Genomic DNA, 22,422 nt, shown 5'->3' on the forward strand with positions numbered 1-22,422 from the left:
TCAACCACATGATCAAGAAATATAGTTTTAAGACATGTAAGTCATAGACTTGATGCTTTGTCCATAGCTGTCTCACAGATTTGACGTTTGTTGCGTAACTAGTTTCCCTGTGCTGCCTAACCTGTAATACTGCTTCTGAACAATGCAGGATATGTGCTACCCCTTCATTTTCTCTCTAACAACCTTTATGATGAGTGTGAGCAGCATTACAGTAGTTCTTTGATCCCAACATGGTGTCTTGACAGAGATTTTTAGCTCATTAGGAGTATTCCTCGGCAGGCCTGGAGGACTCTGGCAGGTACTTCAGTCTCTCAGAGAAGAAGATGCTCAGGTTGGCTGTGTGGCTGCAGGGCATCTGGTTCCACCACCCGCCAGCAGTATGCATAATTAAGCCCAATTTCCCTGACGGTGGCTGACATGCGCCAGTCACTGCTGGGCTCGGTGCCCTAGGCTAGACTAATCCCCAGTGTGGTCACACCGCTAATAGGCTGGAGGACAAATCTGTTTATTTGACACCGGGTTCATACTCACCTGGGTTCCTATTTGCTTAAACCCAAGACTGGATTTGCCTTGCCTGTTCCCCAGGGCTCCATAAATAAATATGTAATCGTATATCATGACTTTTTGGTTGCTCTGGAAATATTTTAGCATTCTGGTGAAATGGAGAGGCTTACTTTGAATGCCTGCTGTTTTTTAATTAGTTAACTTGTTGATGCATGATGCAAATCGTGCACTAAAAATAATTGCTCTGCAAGGCAGTGAAACTAGTATTTCTGGTTAGTCCTGGTCATAATAGGTATCATAACAATAGACTCATTTTATTTATCATCATATAAGATTTATTCTTGTTTTTTGTTTACATTTTTCATAGATATTAGTGAGTATGGATCAAACTATCAATACAAATTTGGTTTATCTGACAGATATATACACACACATATCTGTTATCCTAATTGAGTTGATAGTTTAGTCACTTGCTATGAGAATCCAGGCGAAATACCAAACTCCGCTGCCTGCTGTTTTTGCATGTAATTACTGAGCTCCATGACATTTGGACTTTAGAGTAAAACACAGTGGAGATTTATGTTTAAGCCCACATATTTTGTAAATGACAGTCTTTTTGGAATGCCTTCAGAATGTGTGACTAACCTCAGCAGACTAATGCAGAGAACACATAAAAGAGGGAAAATATTATTATCCTTCCTGCTCTCATACTGGCCAGGCTTTGTACAACACAGAATTACAGCCCCCCCAGAATCTTTTTCAAACTCCAGCTTCATCCCGCTGATATTCCCTCAGGGAAATTAAGGATTAGCTCAGCCTTTCAAACAGGAATTCCTCAGTCGGTTCGCATGAATGTGCCCCCTCCCAAACCAAATCAACTCTGTTTTGCCCATTGCCCTGCTATGGGCCTAAGCCCCATCCCTCAGTTAGGTTGGTTGTGAGCCGTAGTAAGAGGATGAAGTGGATTGTCGAGCACCACTCTGACTCATGCCCTTGAGTGCCATGCTGCCAAAATGCTCGGAGGACGTAACACTTGGACTGCACTTAAAGCTGCTACAACAGGCCGCTCTGCTAATGGCAAGTTTAAATACCATGACAGTGAAAAATTGTAATGAGCAGACATCTTCATTCCCTCTGCATGCGGAAGATTTTGATAGTGTTAATTAACAGCCCTGTCCCAGATTAGAGCTGTAATATCATGACAATAGAAACCAGAAAGTGACATCATGCTGTGGCTTGCAACGCATTACACCCCTGCTGGCATTTTGGTGGTCATGTGGCTGATGTGACACAATGTTTGTGTTTCTGAGTGGTATTTTCAGAACTTCTGGCAATGACTCATCAGAGGAGAGCCAAAGTGCAATGGCATCATACAGTGTAGCCTTTATTCTAGATTGCCTTAAAAATGGATGACTTTGAATGTCAGAAGGAAATTTTGCAATGCGTCTCATGATACCTCTGACAATAATGCATCTGACAATCTCATGATACATGTTCAGATATTTTAAAGTTGAGTTATCTGTGGCGGCTGTGGCTCAGTTGGTAGAGTCGTTTGACCCCCAACTGAAGGGTTGGTGGTTCGATCCCTGACCGTCGCAGCCTACATGTCGAAGTATCCTTGAGCAAGATACTGAACCCCAAATTGCTCCCGATGCTGCGTTCATCGGTGTGTGAATGAATTCCCAATGGTGGCAGGTGGGTCTGTTTAGGGTAGCCTCTGCCACCAGTATGAATGTGTGTGTGAAAGGGTGAATGAGCGCGTCTGTAGTGTAAAATAAGTAAATAATAAAATATATAAGTGCAGGTCCATTTACCGTTATCGTCAATATTCTGGACATGGATTAAGGTTGGGCGGTACACTGACCACTGGCCACTTTATTAGCTAGCAAGGTGTACCTAATAAAGTGGTCATGTGGTCTTCTGCTGCTGTAGGCCATTAGCTTCAAGTTTGGATGTGTTGTGTGTTCAGAGATGGTCTTCTTCATACCTTGGTTGTAACGAGTGGTTATTTGAGTTACTGTTGCCTTTCTATCATCTCCAACCAGTCTGACCATTCTCTACAAGGTGTTTTGGCTCACTGGATATTTTTTCTGTTTTTCGGACCACTCTCTGTAGATGGTTATGTGTGAAAATCCCAATAGATCAACAGTGAAATACTCAGACCAACCTGTCTGGCACCAACAACCATGCCACATTCAAAGTCACATAAATCCCCTTTCTTCCTCATTCTGATGCTCCTTTTGAACTTAAGCAGCTCATCTTCACCATGACTACATGCATAAATGTATTGAGGTGCTGCCAGGTGATTAACTGGTTATATATTTTCTTTAATGAGCAGAAGACTTGGTGGTTTCTTAAAGTTATTGTCACAATTCTAGACATGGATTAGGGGTGGGCGATATGCTGATATATATTGTCAAAGCAATATATAATAATTAGGGATGCATTGATCCCAATACCAATGCCGATTCCTGGACATTTGGTATCGGTCAATACCGAGTGCCGATGCGTTACCAGCTTAACCCTTTGATGCACAACATGGGTCTAAAGTGACCCGACTGAGTTTTTAATTTTCTATATCTTCGCAATAAATTAATTTCATCATTCAGTATTCCAGGTTTTCCTCAATCAATTTGTTTTTCATCATCATACAACCTAATTTTTTGTTTTTCATTTCTTACTTTTTGAATAAAAACCCTTATATATCACTACGCTTCTAATGCACAACATGGGTCAAAAGTTTAATTATGGGGGTATTGTGTGTATAATTTTAAGGAAAAATGAATTTAATCAATTTTGGAATCAGGCTGAAACATAAAAAAATGCGGAAAAAGTGAAGCTCTGTTAATACCTTCAAGATACACTGTATGTGTGACAAAATGATACATAAACACGTTAAATATATTAAATATATGAGTGTGGAAAGTAACTATTTGAAACAAATTACTATTATTATAGTATTAAGTAATTTAATTTTAATACAAATTTGGATAAATGAGTCATTTTTGACCCATGTTATACTTTAGAAGTGTTGTCCATATGTTGTGCATCAAAGGGTTAATTAATAATATGTATGTCTTACTGTGTGAAAGTGACCGGTATCACTCTTTTATGTCTCGGTCAACATCAGGCTAGACTAAAACATTGCTTTCCTAGCTTTGTAAAACAAATAGTAACAAATCCATAGCTATGCATTTACTCAATTGTTATTTATTTTTAGAAAAAACATTGTAGGCTTTACCGTGTTGTTATTTTGTATAGACTGTGTGTATTTATTGAATTACCAGAAAACATGTTGTATTGTTGTCATTGAAATATGAAAAGACCTAAATCTGGATAGAGGATTTTGTCCGTATCGCCCGGCTCTAACTTGGATCTACTATATATATATATATAGCACAAGATAGGCAGACACTGTCTTTAAAGCAGAGTAAATCTCCTTAAGTTCACACATGTTAATTATGTTCCCAAAGCCAGGCATGCCTTCTTACATTACTCTGAGAGTCGTTACTGCCCGATGCCCGAATTTGTTAAACTCTCCAGTCGTGGTCGCTGCTCTGTTCATGTTTATGTTAATTTGTTTATGGGCTTTTTTGCTGTAAGCCGTTACATAACTCTTTATCTAGGACAGCAACGAGAGGTCTGTTTCAGTCTCAGTTTTTCGATTTGATGTGTTCAGCGGCCATGCGCGAGGCAGTGTAGCTGTACTCTTAACTACACATTTGGGCTACTGGTTGGGCAGGAATGGGGAGGAAGTGTGTGTGTGTGTGTGTGTGACGCCTTAAGAGCTCACATAATCGTAACTCGCACATTTTTCCCCCTCTCTTACAGAAATTTATCAATCCCCAGCATTTCCTCCTACAACAATTTCCCACTCCGAGTATTTCCTCCTAGCGCGCCCTGCTTTTGATGTCACATGTCTTCATGGCTGCCTGACTTGGTGAGATGAGACCCAGAAGGCCTGCTGTAAGAAATAAACAGCTTAGGTTATGACTAGTAGAGTGGTGCATCCCTGTGTGTCTGTGCTCTGTCAGGCTCATTGTTCTGCAGGCTATAGAGCCCTTCAAGACACTTATTTAATGAGACGGCTCTGACTGTGTAATTGCAGGCTGCTCACAGAGCTATTATGGGAGATGTATTTTAGGGGGGCAAAACAGCCATTACTGCGACAAAAACGAGCCGCATGTGTGTGAACCAAAGTCACACAGTAGCACTGAGGCTGATATGAGGCTGAAGCTGAGCATCCTGCTGCCACACCTTTTACACATGGATCAATTCATATTGTGTCTGCGAGAGCGTTCAACCACTTGAGCATTGTTTTTTCCCACCCTGAAAAGATGAAATCGCCTCTTCACTGCTGCTCCTTTTCCTCGTAGAGTTCTCTTTATTCATCGAAGGCTTTATTCATAGAAAAAACTCCCTAACATCAGAATCCCAGCCAGTCATAATTCATGAAGCTATCTGAATGTAAAATGTAGTTTGCATTAGTTACGAGACAGTTTTCTATAATAAATCAAGCGCTAAGTAAATATATAAAAAAGATTCCTCACTTTTTTTCTCCCATTCATGATTGATTCTCTGTGAGGCCCAGCGGTTTTGCTCCCATTCTCTTTCTATTTGCCAAGCGACTCTCAGATATTTGGTTCACTAGTGCTGGGATTTCTGTGTCGCATGATTTATTTAGGATGTGTTGAGGTCTTTCAGAGAGCCTCACATCCGAGTCCAGGCACTCCGTCTCACCCAGACATGCTTTAGCCTCTTAAATTACTCCCTCCATCTCCCTTTACCGCCCCCCTTCTATCATCGTTCTCTTTCCTCTTCACCACAGCGCTCTTTGCAAATTAAAAGAAACAAACCAATCTGAGCTGACAGCTGAGTTCAGCTCCAGTGAAATGAGAGTGCTGGGCTAATGCTGGGCTAACTTACACTTTGCCCCCTTCAATGCTTTTAGGCTCCGGCCCAATCCTTTTGTTTGTTGTCACTTATACTGCATAACAAAGCCTATTCTACTTCGGAGCTCGGCCTGGAATAATCACGCTGAGGCTGCGTGGAGTTACTGTAAATGAGACATAATAAGCTCATCTTAGCTGCTGCTCAGTGGTGATATTTTCTTTTACTTCCTGGTTCTGTGCTGTAGCAGGCCAGTGCTCCTTCATTCCAGTTTTCTCTTCTCACATGTTGTCCTAGAAAGAGAGAGAGAAAGAGAGAGAGAGCATGAATGTACGCCCCCACCTGTGTGTAGGTGGGGCTGGGCTGTGATGTGAACTGGGGCCGTGAGATAGCAATCACAACACAGTCAGTCACACCCACACTTGGAGACTTTACACAGGGATAGGCTACACTGTGAACAATTGTCTTGTATATTAACAGTAAAATACTGGCAGCAGGGTTGCCAGCATTCTACTGTTAATTTTACAGTTCCTCTACTGTTATCTACTTCAGTAGTTCTCGAACCTTTTTGACCAAATTACCAAAAAAGACACAGATTGACCACAAAATGATCAAAAAAAGACACAAAATGGCCAAAAAAGACACAAAATGACCAATAAATGCACAAAAGGACCAAAAAAGACACAAAATGACCAAAAAATGCACAAAATGACCAAAAAAGACACAAAATGACAAAAAAAAAAGAAACGCATTGACCACAAAATGATCAAAAAAAGACACAAAATGGCCAAAAAAGACACAAAATGACCAAAATATGCACAAAAGGACCAAAAAAGACACAAAATGACAAAAAAAGAAACAAATTGACCACAAATTGATAAAAAAAAGACACAAAATGACTAAAAAAAACAAAAAAAGACATTAAATGACCAAAAAGACTAAAACACATTAACATTTTAACACATTGGAGTCAGAGCTGACTTCCAAAATGATTTGGCGACCCCCAGAAATCATCTCGCGGCCCCAATTGGGGCCGGGACCCCCAGGTTGAGAATAGCTGTTCTACAGTATAATACCTTTTTAATGGAAAACAGTATGTTACTGTCACAATTTGGCTGTTTTCTTACAGCAATCTTTTACAGTGTAGTGTTTGTCTGGCATGTGTGTTATGGAAGCCTAACAATCCTTTTTTATTCTTAACAGCATCTGGAGAGGCCCCAATGTGAATTGTGTGGACAGCACTGGATACTCCCCTCTCCACCACGCCGCCCTGAATGGACACAGGTAGATCAATGATAAATATCTCTGGGAATTAAGTGGGAATGCCTGTGTTGGAACCCGTTTCAGCGCCTCTGTTTATGTTCTGCATTAAATAAGGTCTGCCCTCACAGACAATTGTCCCACTGGGGAAATAAAGCTATTGATTGGCTATTTGCTAAAGCTGTGTGTATTCATTAGTGTGGTTCATGCTCTCTGTCCTGTCCCTTCCCCTCATGTGCAGCGAGGTGGTGGAGGTGCTGCTACGAAACGAGGCCTTGACCAACATCGCCGACAACAAGGGCTGCTACCCTCTCCACCTGGCCGCGTGGAAGGGAGACGAACATATCGTCAAATTGCTCATTCACCAAGGGCCTTCACACCCCAAACTCAACGAGCAGGTCTGCAGTCTGCTGCTTTTATTCTTCTGTTTTTGTGTGTGTGCTTTGGTCTCTCAGTTCACGTTTAAAGTTCCACTTTTGGTTTTTCAAACACAATTACCCTGCTGATAAAACACACGTTTTGAAATGACATGGGAAGTAAGGTGATTCATTCTAGTCAGGGTTAGTTTCAACATAAGACAGGGTGCTGAGAGTGAGATTAAATGTGGTGTTTTGGAGGTTTGGAAAGTGCTTGGATTGTTAATAAAGTACTTGAAAGTGCTTGAAATTTAGGTGATATAGGATGTCAAATCTACTTCAAATTCAACTTTATTGTTTATAATTCATCACCCTTCTGTAGAATACTGTCACAAAACATTGTGCTTGCTTGTAGCCCAATAACATCTAATTTATATGATGAAGAAGTGAAATAATCAGTATACTCTATACTGTAAATGGAGTTTACCACAGGTGTAAGATGCCTGAAAAGTTTGAAAGTGCACCTTAAAAATCCTTTAAAACGCTTGAATTCTACTTTGAAAGGAGTTTTACTTTCATCTAGGAGCCATCAAAAGATGTCTTAAAACGTCAGCAGTAGCTCTTAAAGTTCTCTTTTTTAAGTAAAAAACATTGGGCTAATATTCTCAGAACACAGAAGCATGTTTTGACCTCCAGTAGTTTCACAATTACATGTCTCTGCTTTCGTCAGCAGAAGTAGGAAGTGCATAATTTATCCACTTGTGAAGGAGCTAATTTTTGCCACATAAAGATATCTCTAAATAGTAATAGTATTAGTTCAGCATGGCATGCTATATTTGAAGTGAATGTTAAAAAGATTGTGACCAGAGTGCATTAACCTCAGTGCATCATGAGTCTCAAGCGCTTTGACGACATGCTAGTGCGAGAAGTGCTTGTTTGTCCCTAACCATTTTAACTGTTTTAACTCATATGTTTCCACATTTAGTCTGGTTGCTTAGTGCACAGTCTGGACAGCCTCCAGACCGGCTCCAGCTCTGGCCTCTTCTGTTTGGGACAAGGAGAAATGACCCATTATGAGCTCCACATAATCCAGTGTGAATCATAAAATGTTAGCAAACAAGCCCACCCTCAGAAGTGGCAAAAAAAATCCACTAGACGAAAACTATATTTGTCTCATTTTGTGTCATTTCTCCCTGCCCGTTCATGACATCTGTTTGTTTATTAACTCAACTCTGATTTTTTTTCTCCTTTTTTATTTAGTTTATCATTTGTGATCATCATTCATTTGTTCATTGCTTGTCTGAACCAAAACCATTGGCCTATCTTCTCTTCCTCCCTCCCAGAGCTCTGTAGACCATAAAGAGTTCAAACGCTGTGGGCCCTTTGACCCCTATATTAATGCCAAGGTGTGTACACAGAGCTCCCGAAACAAATATTCCTTTTTGAGTGCTTCTTTGCTTTACTGCTGTTTTGTCTTGCTGTGCTTGGGTTTGGTTTGTTGCTGCTGCTTGCGGGGCCACTCTGCTGCAGAGATATGACAAGGCTTTTAATTTCTCCGACTATCTGTAGATCCCTGTCCTCTGGCTTTCTACTCATGCCCGCTTGTGACCTCCAACTTTATTGAGATGTTATACATGCGTGACACTGCATTACAACCTGCCCTCCACCACATAAAGTCATCTATTGGTAACACTTTACAATAACCATCTAAGTGATGTTTATAGATGGTTTATAAACCAATTATTAACCATTTACAAAGTGCTATACATATTTAATCTTTAAATGGTTTCAACCAATTTCTTAAAGGTATATGAATCATTTCAAAATCATTAACCTACTAAATATGGTGTTAAAAGTGTAATAATGAGTGAAACTAAAACTATTCATTATAATTTAATTGTTTGTTAATTGTAAATTAATTATAAATGTACATTAATATACCATCTATTAGCCATTTATGCATTATTTACTTAGTTAAACAGTAATAAATGATCTATTTACCATTCTAAATGGCCTATAAACTGTTTATAAATGATGATTAAACATTAATAAACTATCTGTTTACCATTTATAAATGATGGTTATTGTAAAGTGTTACCCATCTATTTTTTACCCATTGATCAGGGTCTGGAATTAACCAGGCTTTAGACAAAAATGTCCTTGAAAGCTAAATAAATGTCTGTCCTCTGAGAGCCACTATAGCTGATTTATAATTCTGGGTGTAGTTTTTTTTCTTGTTGTGTTAAAAAAAAATTGAGCAAATTTTTAATGGACAAAATGCAGCCTGAAGCTGTGCAGTTGTTGGCACCACACAACCAGCGGTATGAGAAAATATTGACTGATTGCAAACCACATTATCAAGTAAAGCTCTAACATCCATTATGGTATTAGAGAAATCAACAATGGAAAGTTGACAAATGGATCAGCTTACAGGAAGTCCTTTGTAACATTATTGGCTGCTGGATGCCGGTGTTTGTCAATTATTACGAACTGAGTGACAAATAGATGAATTGTGTAGTGCTGCAACTATTAGTTATTTTCACTTATGATTAATTATGTTTTCAATTACTATATTATTTAGTTACGCTATGAAAACATGTCAAATGGAGTTATCTCAATCCAGTCTGACCAGTAGCGTTATAATAGACAAAGGAAAAGCATTTGGTATGTCGTATCAAACAGAAAATAATTTTATTTTTAGCCATGCTAGCTGTTTGCCTCTAGAAATGGTTTAACCTGAATTCCCAAAAAAGTTGGGACGCTGTGTAAAATGTTAAAAAAGTTTACTGTCAGCTATCTTGTCTTTGTACTGTATTTGGTTCAATGTAGGTTGCAAAGGATTTACAAATCATTCATTCTGCTAGCATTCTGTTTTATTGTTGGTCAGCCAGTTGTTCCACCTCTGTGCTCCAGATTTAAATCTCTATGAGATAAAAAAAACAACTATGAAATTGTTTGCCACCATTTATGTTCCCCAGAGGATGAATAATAAAATCATATTTGCAGTTTGGTACACGGGTTCATGTCTCCCTCAGGATATATTTAAATAACTTTTATCACCCGTTTTAGCACCATCATCAGCTCAAATGTTGTGCAACACTTTGGCTTCTGTTCTGACTTAATACCTGCAAGATCAGGTCAGTTTCTACCAGTATACGCTGCACTCTGTGATTAGTTAGCAATGCAAGTGTGAGCATGTTCGTATTTAGCTGTAAGCACCCAGGAGCTCCGAGTACAGCATCACAGAGCTAGCATGACTGTAGATGGTACCATGGTATAATATCAAGAGCAATACAATAACCTATTTAAAGATTAAACCATATTAAAGGTAAGCTGCCTCAAAGAAGACCGAGAGCAAAATGTACCTATTCTACAGTACAGACAGTATTCCATCAGGTGTCTTCATATTTCATTTTCAGCACCATCCTCATTGCATTCAGCTACCCAGGGAAGCCCCAATTACAGCATGTCTACACGAGGAGGATGGCTGTTGAGCAGACACCGCAGCGCTGACAGTCTCCCACAGTGTCACCCTCACAGTCAGAGCAGCGATCGGCACAAACATGTTGGTCGCTCCATGATTGCATTTTCAGCTGGCAGAGCTGGAAACCAACCCAGCCCTGTAGATAAAGCTGTACACTATTTTTGAACATTGTCGCATTTCCCCTCGACTAATCTTCTTAGCGTTTGGATGGGGAGGCTGGCTTTCTTTAATGCTGCTATATATTGGAGTGTGATTTCTGCTGCAGTGGTTCTCTTACTGTCTTTTCCATTGAGTCTGTTTGATGGATTCAGCATTGGTCTGCTGAGATTATAGACAATGTCTTAACGTAAACACTTTCAGGATAGTTTGGGGACCACTACCTGGTCACGAGTCTGAATTATTGAAGTATTGCTATGAATAAATCAGAGAGATGTGTGCCGTGTGGATGCTCGTGGTCATGGTTGATGGCATCATGTGACTGAGTGGGCGGGGTGCATCCTGCCTCCCCTCTCATCACACTTCAGGACCAGAGAGCCGTCTCATGGGAGGATGGGAGGTTTTCAGTGTACCGGTCTCTTTGCATCAGCATCAAAGAGAGATTTCCATGCCATGCTTGTCTGTGTGAGTGTGTAAATGGGAGTGTTTGCCCCTCCTCCTCTTCTCCCCACCTCCCAGTTTGTGCTCGGGAGCTCGCGTTGCTGAGGAGAGGAAGAGGTGGGGATGTTGTCATAGTAACAGTGTCACGGTACAGTGGTGGTGAGTGACCCAGTGGAGAGATGTGGTGTTTGTGCAGACTGAGCTAGCCAGACATGAACGGTGTGTGATGAGGCTTGAAGTGGGGTCCGGGGCTCATGTGGTCCCCTGAAGGGACACTGGAGGAGTCAGCCTGGACTCGGTCCAATTCTCTGTCGTCCTGGTCCATAAAGCCAGACTGCCAGACTAATGTTTATTCATTGTGTCTCTGTGCGCTCTCCTTCTGATCGTTTCCTGGGTGGGTCGGCAGCTTTGATGTTTTCAACACCACAGTAGGGAGACCAGACCGCTAGCCACAGGACCCGACCTGGACTGACCCCACCATCTGAATACTGGGGTTACTCAGGTTCACTACACACTATAATAGAAGAGATTTACTAAAAAGCTAGTTGTAAACACTGGAGCTCCAATGATTTATTCCCTAAAAATGATGGTCGACAACCAGAAAAACTATTAGGAGTAGGGATGCTATATGCGATATTATCTGCACGTTATCGGTATCGGCCGATATTGGCTTGAAAATAAACGGACAACGGCCAAGACGCCGATATCTTTTTTTTTTTTTTTTTTTTTTTTTCTCAATATTTTTATTAGGAGGTAAGGCACATTACAACAGGAACCAATGTTATAATTACATGGAGTATCACATCACATCCGCATCACAATTGGAAAATATAAACATATCGATACAATAGAAATACTGTGCATCATGAAGAATGAAGAGCAAGAGATATAGTCTGCCTCCTAGGATGTTTTTTTATTTTATATTTATGGCCCAATAGGAACATGATTGGGTGACTAACAAACAATGTATAAATCAAAAAATAATAATTAAAAAGAAAAAGTAAAAAATAAGGTGAAAATTAATAAGTAATAATAATAAATAAATAAATAAATAAGTAACTGAGGATTCTTGTACGTAATATTTAAATAAGTGTTTTAGCTACAGGGTGTAGACAAAATACAAGGGAAGCCAAAAGACAGGAGAAAAGAGAAAATAAACAAATAAATAAGTAATAATAATAATGATAAAGATAAGAAGAAAAACAAAGAGAGGAGGTGGGACGCCGATATCTGCCGATATAATAAAGTGATTAAATAATGGGGTGGACATCACCTCTCTGTTGCACTTTGTTTGTAGCTCATAGAATTGTGCAGTGTAGTCTGAGCCCACCTATTTATTTATGTTCTGATTAGGGACTGAAGCTGCTTATATTTTTTGTACTTTTTGTGATTTTGTTTGCACAGTGCAGATTGAATCGTCACATATTGAGCTCCTGTTTTAAGTTAAATTTGAATTTAAGCAGAAGTCTGTAAGGTACATGTAGTTTTATTCCATTTGGGTTTAATTGCTGTACAGTTGCACTTTTCACATGTTCCCAGTGAACACAGGGTATGTTTACTTATTATGTCAAATGGGAAATTGGCCAAATTTGCTCTGTGATTGTGATTTTGGGTATTAGTTGTGCAGGAAAAAAATATCGGTATCGGTAATCGGCTAAATGAATTGTAAAAACGGCATATCTGCAAATAAATCGAATATTGTGCATCCCTAATTAGGAGTCATTTTGATCATCAATTTAGGGTTGCAACTGTTGTAGAATTCATTAGGAGATGTATTAAAATTTAAGACGTATAGCAGTTAAAAATGCATCACATATGATTTGACAAACACACAGAATTTGGCCAACAGTCAAAGTTTCTCTGTACAGGAAAGCGATGATTTCATCAGGGATTAAATTAACTGTTTTTTCTTAAATTAATTGATTGTTATTCTGGTCTATAAAATCAGAAAATGGCCATCAAAATTTTGTCTTAAGGTGTCATGAAATTGATAATTTATCTGAAATAGTGAAAACCCTATAAATGATCAGAATATTTCCTATCAATTAAGACAAAATAAAGCAGCAAATCCTCACATCTGATGAACTTGACCTAGGGAATATTTTTGCCTAAAAAAAAACTTAAAAAATATTTAAATGATAAAGTAATTGTATCACCATAATATTAGTTGTCATTTTTTAGGCAAGTCCAAACATTCTCTAGTTCCAACTTCCACTAGGATTTTTCTGCATTTCTAGGTTTTACGTAATTGAATACATTAGGTGCAGATTAATGGATAATTAAGGACTAAATTAAGTTGCAGCTCTAGACAAATCCGTCTCACTGATTGTCTAAATAAAAGTCATGATTCGATTCAGTTTTCAGTTTAAACCTTTTCTTCAGCACCGGCAGGAATGATGGCATGAGGATTATTTGATCTTATCCAACACCTGTGCAGCTGGTTAGAACCATAACATTTAAAATTGTGCATGGAAATTATGTAAGACATTGAATATGATTGAAAATCGTATAAGAACCATTTTAATGAATGTCTTCATTGACCTCTTTTTTTTTGTTAATTACCATACATTCTGTGTATTTCTCCATAATAAGATATAGCCGCTAGTCTGCCCCGACTCATCTAATGCTACCTCTCACCATCGGATCATCCTCCTATATAGGTCACATGTCTAATACAATATCTGTTTAGATGACTTCCTCTGACCCGGGCTCAGATGTCAGGGCTGCTCTGCCATTAACGTGAACTCCAACACGCACTGTAAGCTACCCTGCACAAACAGTACAAATCGGATGCTTAAGAGATCTCAAATAAAGGATATGTAATACGAATAAAGGCAAATATTTTTGCTTTTGGGCGCTATGTGCGGATATTCAGGCTGGAAATGGAACGTTTGCGGTTCTGTCGGCGCCTTATCTAAGAGGGCTGACATAGGAAAGTTTCTGATGGCAGCAGCAGAAGTAATTTCTTCGGACTTGACTTGTCACCTCATTATCAGTGATGCAGAGTTTCCCCTCCTTCCTCTGGGCTCAACGCTCGCAGTCTGCCAGCACGCTCATTTATCCCCTCTGTCTGTCACTTCAGCGTCCAGCGCTTCCCTCAACAACACCATCACTTCCCCTCCCTTCACCTTCTGCTCTCTGCTCGTCCTCCAGGACTTGTTCTCGTCTCTGTCGTGCCAAGAAACGGCTGAAGCACATTTGAGTAGTCCTTGAGGGGACGTGTTGTTATTTAACAGAAGGACCAGGAATTCTCCATTGTCATGCATTCAATTTTGCACATTTCAGGGTGTGTCTTGGTGCCATTTGTTACTGTAGGAGGGGAGTTTCAGTCGCAGAGATGCTATCTAAGATCTTAAAGGCTTTACGTTAGTTATGTTTGGAAAGTCCCATTTAATCAAGTGGAATATAAGGGGGAAAAGTAATGTTTCCTGTAAGCGGGGGGGTAAAAGTCCACTGTACACAGAATTACAATCTGTGGCAGGAAGCCAGTTAGACATTCATCTCATTAAGGACTGCAAGGTCTGTTAACAGGGGAATGCGTGACAGTGTCCAAATAACAATCCACTATTACAGTCAGCAATTATATTATTGTTGCTGTTCATTTATTTGAAAGACCAATGGGCTCTTGACAAATGGGGGAAAAAAATACTAGGGCGACTAACAATTATTTAGATTATTGATTCATCTGTCTTTGTTGTTTTTTTTTAAATAAAATATAATATCTGATGTCGTTCAGATTACCAGTTTTGTTTGACCAACAGTCCTAAAACCCAATGATAAGCACTTTAAAATTAATATTAAAAAAAGAAATAAGCAGCAAGACATAACATTTGGAAGCTGGAAGCCTTCAGCAAATGTTTTGCATTTTTGCTTGATAAATAACCTTAACAATTTGTTGTTGTTTTTTTGAGTTTTAGATTTTTTTTTCCAATTATTGATTTGGTCGATATTTATTTTATCCTTTTTTTATTTTCCATCTTATTTTCCATTAAGTACAGCATTTTGTTTCTGTTTCTATGTTCTATTTATGTCATGATTTTCTTCTTATAATATACATTACATTGTATGAAAATGAAAATTCTATGTAAATATAATTATTAATTTAAAAAAAAGTTCTATATGGACAGTTTATAAGCGTTTAACCCTCTATGGTACGGTGTTGCCCTCAGGCAACATAACAATTTTTGGCCTGTCAAATTTCTACAATGCATGTTTTTGAGAAATGCAATATTTTTAAAAAAGAGGGAAGAGTATAGGGAATCAATAGCAATGCTTTCATTTGGTTCAATGGTACAATGTTGTCTACAGGCAACATTCAGACAAGAAACTGGTTAAAAAAGTTCCTTTAATAATGTTTTTAAATTCAAAATGTTATGTATTGTACCCTGTTGAAGCTATTGAATCTTTTATACATGTTTATTAAATAAATTATGTTAAAATTAATTTAAAAACTCTCTTTTTCACTTGTGCACCGTTATGGTACAATTTTGCCTACGGAAAACAAACCCCAAAAACTTCCCAAAAAAAAAAAAAAAAATCATAAATTTTTCTTCATAATATGTTTATTTAGTCTATTTTAAGACAAAATAACCCACTCCAACTTTTTTCCCCCAACTGGCATCATAATGCGTACCATAGAGGGTTAATAAAAACTATAATGTCATTGTAAGCAGATATCGGTTATGATTAAAGTCTGCTTGCATCAGGATGTCAGATAGTGGCAGTGAACATGGGCATGCGGCGAGCACGGGCAGCCCTTTGGCACACTAGCTGCAACAGCTGCTCAGCCCACTCCTCCTCCTCCTCCTCCTCCACCACCACCTCCCACCACTACTACTACCACTACCAGGGGCCAGGGTGACGTAACCGCTGCCTGGCCGTGCTGCGCTGCCAGCCTGCACATCACGTGACAGAGGTCGCTAGTCAAACCGTGTTACCATCTCCCGGCCCCAGGTTGTGAGAATCATAACATCCTCTGTTCTCTCTGTCACTGTGCGCCTCTTTCCCCCCACTCTTTGAATGTTCTGCAGCGTGAACGCACAATGGAGTTTAATCTCCAGATGTTCCTGGTTAGGGCAGGGTTTATCAATCAGCAGCAGCAGACCCCAGTGGAGATCTTAATCTCTTCTTGTTCGACATGCACCGAGGTCTAAATCAGGCTGACGTTTGATGCCGTCTGTACTGTAGCGCCACAGTGAAGACAGGATTTTCATAAAAACATGTACTGTCCAGGAAGTCTTGGCTGTGGCGTATGAATTCTAATCTCCTTCCCAGCCAGGCTGCTGGTCATTGGTGACATTTTGTGTAATTCCGAGCTGTCTTGTTGGTTCATGATTGTTTGACTGCTCACTCGTCCACAGTGGACATAAAGCTGATCCTGTTCTTTTAGAGAGTGAGATGTCATGATGCAGCTCCTTACATAAGAAAGTGTTGCAAAGAAAATCATAAATTAATTTTGTTTGTGAGTTAAGAGAAGAGAAGAGAAGATTACTTTATTAATCCCACAAGGGGGAAATTCAACCTCTGCATTTAACCCATCCTTTTTTTACACACAAGTGAACACACCATTATTTTTTATTTATTTGCTGCAGGGCTATCAGTGGAGACTACCTGTTTTATATTACCCTATTGCATGGGTCTCAAACTCGCGGCCTGTGGGCCAATTGCGGCCCTTGTGACAATATTTTGTGGCCCCCACCTTGATGTGAAAGTTTAATGTGAGTTTTATATGAATGGCACTTTACCGCGTTGTGTGTCAAAAGTCCCTGATAATTGTCATTTACATTTTAAATTCTCTAAAAAGATCCTATCGAGTGTGATATAGCTGCCACATGGTCAAATTCCATTGATCGGGATCCTGCTTTTGATTTCAGTAATGAAATGTAAAGCTTCTTTCAACCAAATTTAAATTTTTTATATTGTGACACCCATTCTAAATATAGACACATGTCACCCGTGGGATTTTCACCCAGCTGGTTAGCACATTATGTTTTGCATGTATTTAAAAAGTGATATCACATGACAGAGCATAGTCAAAACTCAAGTAATGGTGTTAAGGAGTTCCTGGAGAGGCCTCTGTTTGAAAAATGTGTTGCATAGCTTGCATCAGAGGAAGCGAGGCAAGGCTCAGTGTCTCATTGCTGCTTGTTTACTATCAGTGAGTCAAGTGACTGGTCAGCCATGTTTAATACGATCAGATGCTGGCTGACACATGGCTATGAAGCACTGACCACCACGCTGGCAGGGGTGACACTTGGTCTTAACATGATCATAGACACCGAGTTCAAGGTATCAGTCCACTGCACTAGGTGTCTTATATTGCACTATACACACACATTTATAAATCCCATTGGCCTGTTGTTGGAGTCAGTTGTGTTGCATGCTTTGTGTAAATCCTTGTATGCTAGATTTACTAGACCTGCATATTTGAATAAGTGATTCATTCTGATGTAATCACAGCGTGTACATGTGCCTGTTGCAGTCATCCAGAATACTCCGAGTAAATCTCTCTAAAAAGCTGTGACAAATGCTTGATGGTTCGTCACAGATGAAAAGCACTCGTGCAGTTGGCCTTTTCTCTGTGAGAGTGCGTACACGTGAGTTTGTTTGGAACCAAATAGAAACAAGTACACAAAATCCAACTGATGAAACCACCCAGGCAGTGAAAACTGAGGTCGCTTTGGTTTAAATCTCAAAGAAAGGCCGTTTCTTTTTGTTTTCATTTGTTTTGTTCAGTTAAATTCACTGAAGAGGAGTGTTTTTTTTTTCCTCAGCCGGCCTCTGAGTCCCCTCTTTTGACAGGCAGGTGTCGTTTTGTTCGTCTAAGCTCCGCCTCCTCTCTCTCTGCTCAAGCTGTGACCTGCTTTGCCAGTGTAGTACAATACACACACTCTCTCTCAATCCCACTTTCTCCCTTTAACAATAGAGAAGATACCTGCTGATCCCATCTGGCGCCAGGTCTCTGAGAGCGTCTCATTCAAAAGGCTCCTGACACCTGTCTAAAACTGCCCTGTTGCCCCCTCCACATGATGTCCTGTCTTCAGTGGCACAGCTGGCATGTTCCTCTGGGAATCACCCAAACTGGCATCCTGCATGTCCATGTGGGGGCCTCTCATGCCAGCTGTCAGCCCCTTTTGTAGGTGGCTCTGTGTGTCTGGAATGACTGACTCTTGGAGCATGTGGTTCCACAATAGCTGGCATTAACCGCCACACCCACTGATGCACAATTAGTAAACAGAGCCAAATAGGTTTTTGGTTATACAGGTTTTATTTGCATATGCGTGATTGAGAGCAGTGATTGGGATGCTGTTTTCCACTCGGCCACTCACATTTTATATCCTACTACGAGCAGGATAGTAGTTTATAGTGTGTGTGGTTTTTTTCTGCACTATGGTTCCCCATGTTTAGATACAACCCAGCAGCACAGACTTAATTATGGCTGTCCCTGTTGTCATTGTGTGTTAGTAGTTTGAGACAGTATTCCCACGCCATCATCTCAGTTCAGCTCCTGGATTGCAGGCTTTGCCCCCTGCTGGCTGCTCATGGTATAGAACATCCACAGTGCTGGAGGTGCTCAGGTCTATTACACATTGATCTTGTTACTGCATGCGAGTCATTAGATCCAATAAGCACCACTTACTGAGTTTACATTGTAATTACTGCTTTTAATTGCTGTTTGTCTGCTTGTTTTTTTACCTCGTTTTTCTGCAAGGAAGATTTTGAGATGAGATCATTTTTACTTTTGCACAGAATGAATGAATGTTTAGCATGAAGGACACCAGTCCATCACTAGCCACTGATAGGATTTTTATTCTGATCTTTACAGAGTCCTCTCTCAATTTCAGTGAGTCTGTGTTTTATACACACAAATACACAAATAATGTAAGTTGCTTTGGACAAAAGCGTCTGCTAAATGTCATGTAATGTAATGTAAAAAATATTGAGTTTTTTCATTACTGTCAGCAGTGTTGGGGAAACTACTTTGAAAGCATAGCTTTACTTCCATTAAAGTTACCCTCTGGACCAGTCTAGTTTAGTTAACTAAAAAGTTGTTCAAGATACTTTCAAATAGAGATCAAATTGGCAAAAAAATGCCACTCTGCTATAGTATATGGAGAATATTGCAGAAAGTGCCCTCTTTACAGGTCACACATAAACCAAAAAATACAATACTCGCTATTCATGGTAAAGTGCAAGGAATGTTAAACAGCCAAACACCAGCTTTCAGGAAACTAAAGTCCAGGTTGGCGTCTTGCGACAAGTAGGAATCCTCAGTTAGCAAGGAAACTTCTATAATAGCATGCAACAATTCATTATTTGTGAATAAATGTTGCAGATGCACTACATGAAGTTAAAAGGTCAGATGTGTGATGGTGGCTTCCTGATGAATGATTTTCCTGGGCATGCCTTCACAGTAGTCAGAATAAAATAAAATGGGTGTTGTGCTGGTTAAAGGGTGTTCAACTACAGTTTTAGAAGCAATGGTAAAATAAAAATATAATTCCTTTGTTTTTATGGCCTAAGTTTTTGTATTAGTTTTGTTTGTAGTTTCAGCTAATTATACAAAAAAATGGCAAAAGAAAAACGACTTGAATCACTGTGCAAATATGAATACAGTTAAACTACCATCAATCTACTGCAACAATTTAGTTAAATTCTTTTTTTATACTCTTTTTATTGGTTTTTCAGTTTCAAGAGTATTAACATTAGAAAAACAAGACTAACAACAGAACATACAAAAAAATCTCTATAAATCTCTATATATCTCTATAAATCCATCCATGCATACACAAATATATACACATACAAAATCAGCAAGATGACAGGAGACAGGCAAATAAATAGCTCCCGTGAAATAAACATATATATAATTTAACATATATAATATGTTTTAATATGTTTTTTTTTTAAAAGGCAACCCTTCCAGGGACATATGGTGAGTTATAGTTTCTGTAAAAAGGAATTCAATGGTTCCCAGATCCTCCAAAACTTGTCCGATTTATGGTTAAGGTCATGAGTCAACTTCTCAAGAGGAATAAGAGCAGAAATCTGTGTTATCCACATGTCGACAGTAGGGACCCGGGGAGTTGACCACCTCAGCAAAATACATTTTTTAGCCAGAAATAAAAGAATTATCAACAAAGACTTGGTGTCTGCGTCAAAAAGATTATCTGGGGTATAGTTAAATTCTTAATTAAATTACATGCAGTTGGGTCTGGGTGCCTCTGCCCTTCTGCTAGCACCCTGCTGCCTCTGGCACTCTGTGCCATCCCCCACACCTCCAATCCTACCTGTCCTCCTCATTAGTCCGTGCATGTCTTCCAGTTCTCAGCCTAGGCCCGCCCCCTCCCCACTCTCCCATGAAATCCCCCTCAAGGCCTCACTATGTGCTTCATTGTTGTCAGTGCTTTTACCATGACCTTTTAATCTGTGGCGGGCTCTCTGCACTGATTGGTTTAACCTCACAATGACTCTGCTGAGTCACCTGTTCTTCCTCATTAACAAACATGATTCAACCAAAGTTTAAAACTAACCTCATTTATTACATAAATGTGTTTCCTGTGTATGCCCATGTCATGTGCCGCTTTTCACCCGTTCGTCCGCCCCCCAACAGAACAATGACAACGAGACGCCGCTGCACTGTGCCGCCCAGTACGGCCACTCCAGGGTGGTGCGGCTGCTGCTGGAGGAGCTGACGGACCCCACCATGAGGAACAACAAGTTTGAGACTCCACTGGACCTGGCTGCGCTGTACGGCCGCCTGGAGGTGGTCAAGCTGCTGCTCAGCGCTCACCCCAACCTGCTCTGCTGCAACACCAAGAAACACACGCCGCTGCACCTGGCCTCTCGCAACGGACACCTGTCTGTGGTTGGGGTGCTGCTGGACGCTGGCATGGACATCAACTATGAGGTGTGTTTCTGTTTATGTGTGTGTGAACTGAACTTCAGTTTGAACTTCAGTTTGAGAGTGTGTCTTAATATGCTGTCATGGCCGAAATCATGTTGGGTAACTTAATCTGTTCTTGCAGCACTTCCTCTCGCCACTTCCTACGAAAGCTATGAGATTAAATGTAAAACTCTTAAGCTCTCGGTTTACAAAGGAACTGCTGTGGTATCAAAGCAGGGCTGACCTTGCTCCCCCTGGTGGGCCCTGTGGCTCTGACTCAGTACCAAACTGTGCCTTCCATCTGTCCGGAGATACTTTCCCCTTTATTTTGTCCTCCTTCATAGTCTACACTGTGTCCTTCAGGCCTTCCATCCTGCAGGTTTCAATTAGCATGGCCCTCTGAGCTGGAAAATGATCTGCTTTGATTTCTCAACCACATAATTGTCAGTACAGGAGTGGACTGAGTGGTGGGCATAAATCCAGTAGTTGTATACACTGTTTTTCTTGCTAAAATGTGGGTGCTGGAAGAGGACAGCTGCAGTCTGATTCATCTGGCAATAGTACAAGGAAATAAACACAGGCTTTAATTTTCATAATAATCATATTCGTGTCACACATTGTTGTCTGTCCTCTGTTTCAACTCTCTCTGTCCCTCTCCTGGTTTCTTTTTCTGCTCAGACGGAGAAAGGCAGTGCCCTTCATGAAGCGGCTTTGTACGGGAAGACGGATGTGGTGCTGAAACTTCTCAGAGCAGGTCAGACTTCAGTGACACGCGAGCAACGTTCGAATCGCTCGCTGCTCTTTATCAACACAGCTCCCACGAGGTAAATTTAATTAGCAAAAATCCACTTGACTGTCCCTGTCGTCATTCGTCAGGTATCGATGTGAACATCGTGGACCAGAAGGGCCTGACAGCGCTGGACACTGTCAAGGACATGCCCTCCCAGAAGAGCAGAGGGATAGCTGCTCTCATCCTAGGTGAACAACAAATGTGAAAACAGAGAAGTGTGGTAGGAAGTGTCCTCTTGATGTCACATTTACCGACTGTGATACAATGTCCTGTTTGTCTGCTGCAGGTCACATGGCTGGAAAACCCCCTGACATTGATCTCCCTCCTCCGCCAATCCCTCCGCCTCAGGAGAGTCCCAGCCCACGGAAAAAGAGTAAGATTTACCAGATGTTAGAGAATTGGGTATTTGAACTGTTATTAGCATTGAATTAGTCAGCAGGAAACGGAGCAGAAAAAGCGATAGGGGGTTATCTTTAACCCTTTATAGGGCACTCATTGAAATAATTGGAAATTGAACATTTCAACCCAACCAAGTGTTTTTGGTGGATAATACAAGACTTTTGTTACTTTTTTCAAAATGCTTCATTTAGATGTTGCAAATCAAGGTTAATTGAGTTATTATTGTCATTATTTTATTATTATACTGATTGGTCAG

At 40.1% G+C, this 22,422-nt stretch overlaps 1 protein-coding gene across 4 annotated transcripts in view; it reads left to right on the forward strand.

Annotated features, from left to right (window-relative positions):
* The window catches only part of LOC131971890 (ankyrin repeat and SAM domain-containing protein 1A-like), a 97,553-nt gene that overhangs the window by 8,792 nt on the left and 66,339 nt on the right, over nucleotides 1-22,422 (forward strand). For 2 of the 4 annotated variants that reach the window (XM_059333554.1, XM_059333553.1), the window contains exons 2-8: nucleotides 6,598-6,678; nucleotides 6,896-7,052; nucleotides 8,354-8,416; nucleotides 20,705-21,001; nucleotides 21,656-21,731; nucleotides 21,854-21,955; nucleotides 22,054-22,140. In XM_059333554.1, the coding sequence (XP_059189537.1) occupies nucleotides 6,598-6,678; nucleotides 6,896-7,052; nucleotides 8,354-8,416; nucleotides 20,705-21,001; nucleotides 21,656-21,731; nucleotides 21,854-21,955; nucleotides 22,054-22,140 (863 nt within the window). Of the gene's footprint in view, nucleotides 1-6,597; nucleotides 6,679-6,895; nucleotides 7,053-8,353; nucleotides 8,417-20,704; nucleotides 21,002-21,626; nucleotides 21,732-21,853; nucleotides 21,956-22,053; nucleotides 22,141-22,422 lie in introns of those variants that run through there. The other 2 variants (XM_059333551.1, XM_059333552.1) reach the window with 1 other exon arrangement.

Source organism: Centropristis striata, chromosome 5 (genome assembly GCF_030273125.1).
Source record: "Centropristis striata isolate RG_2023a ecotype Rhode Island chromosome 5, C.striata_1.0, whole genome shotgun sequence".
Classification (NCBI taxonomy): Eukaryota; Metazoa; Chordata; class Actinopteri; order Perciformes; family Serranidae; genus Centropristis; species Centropristis striata.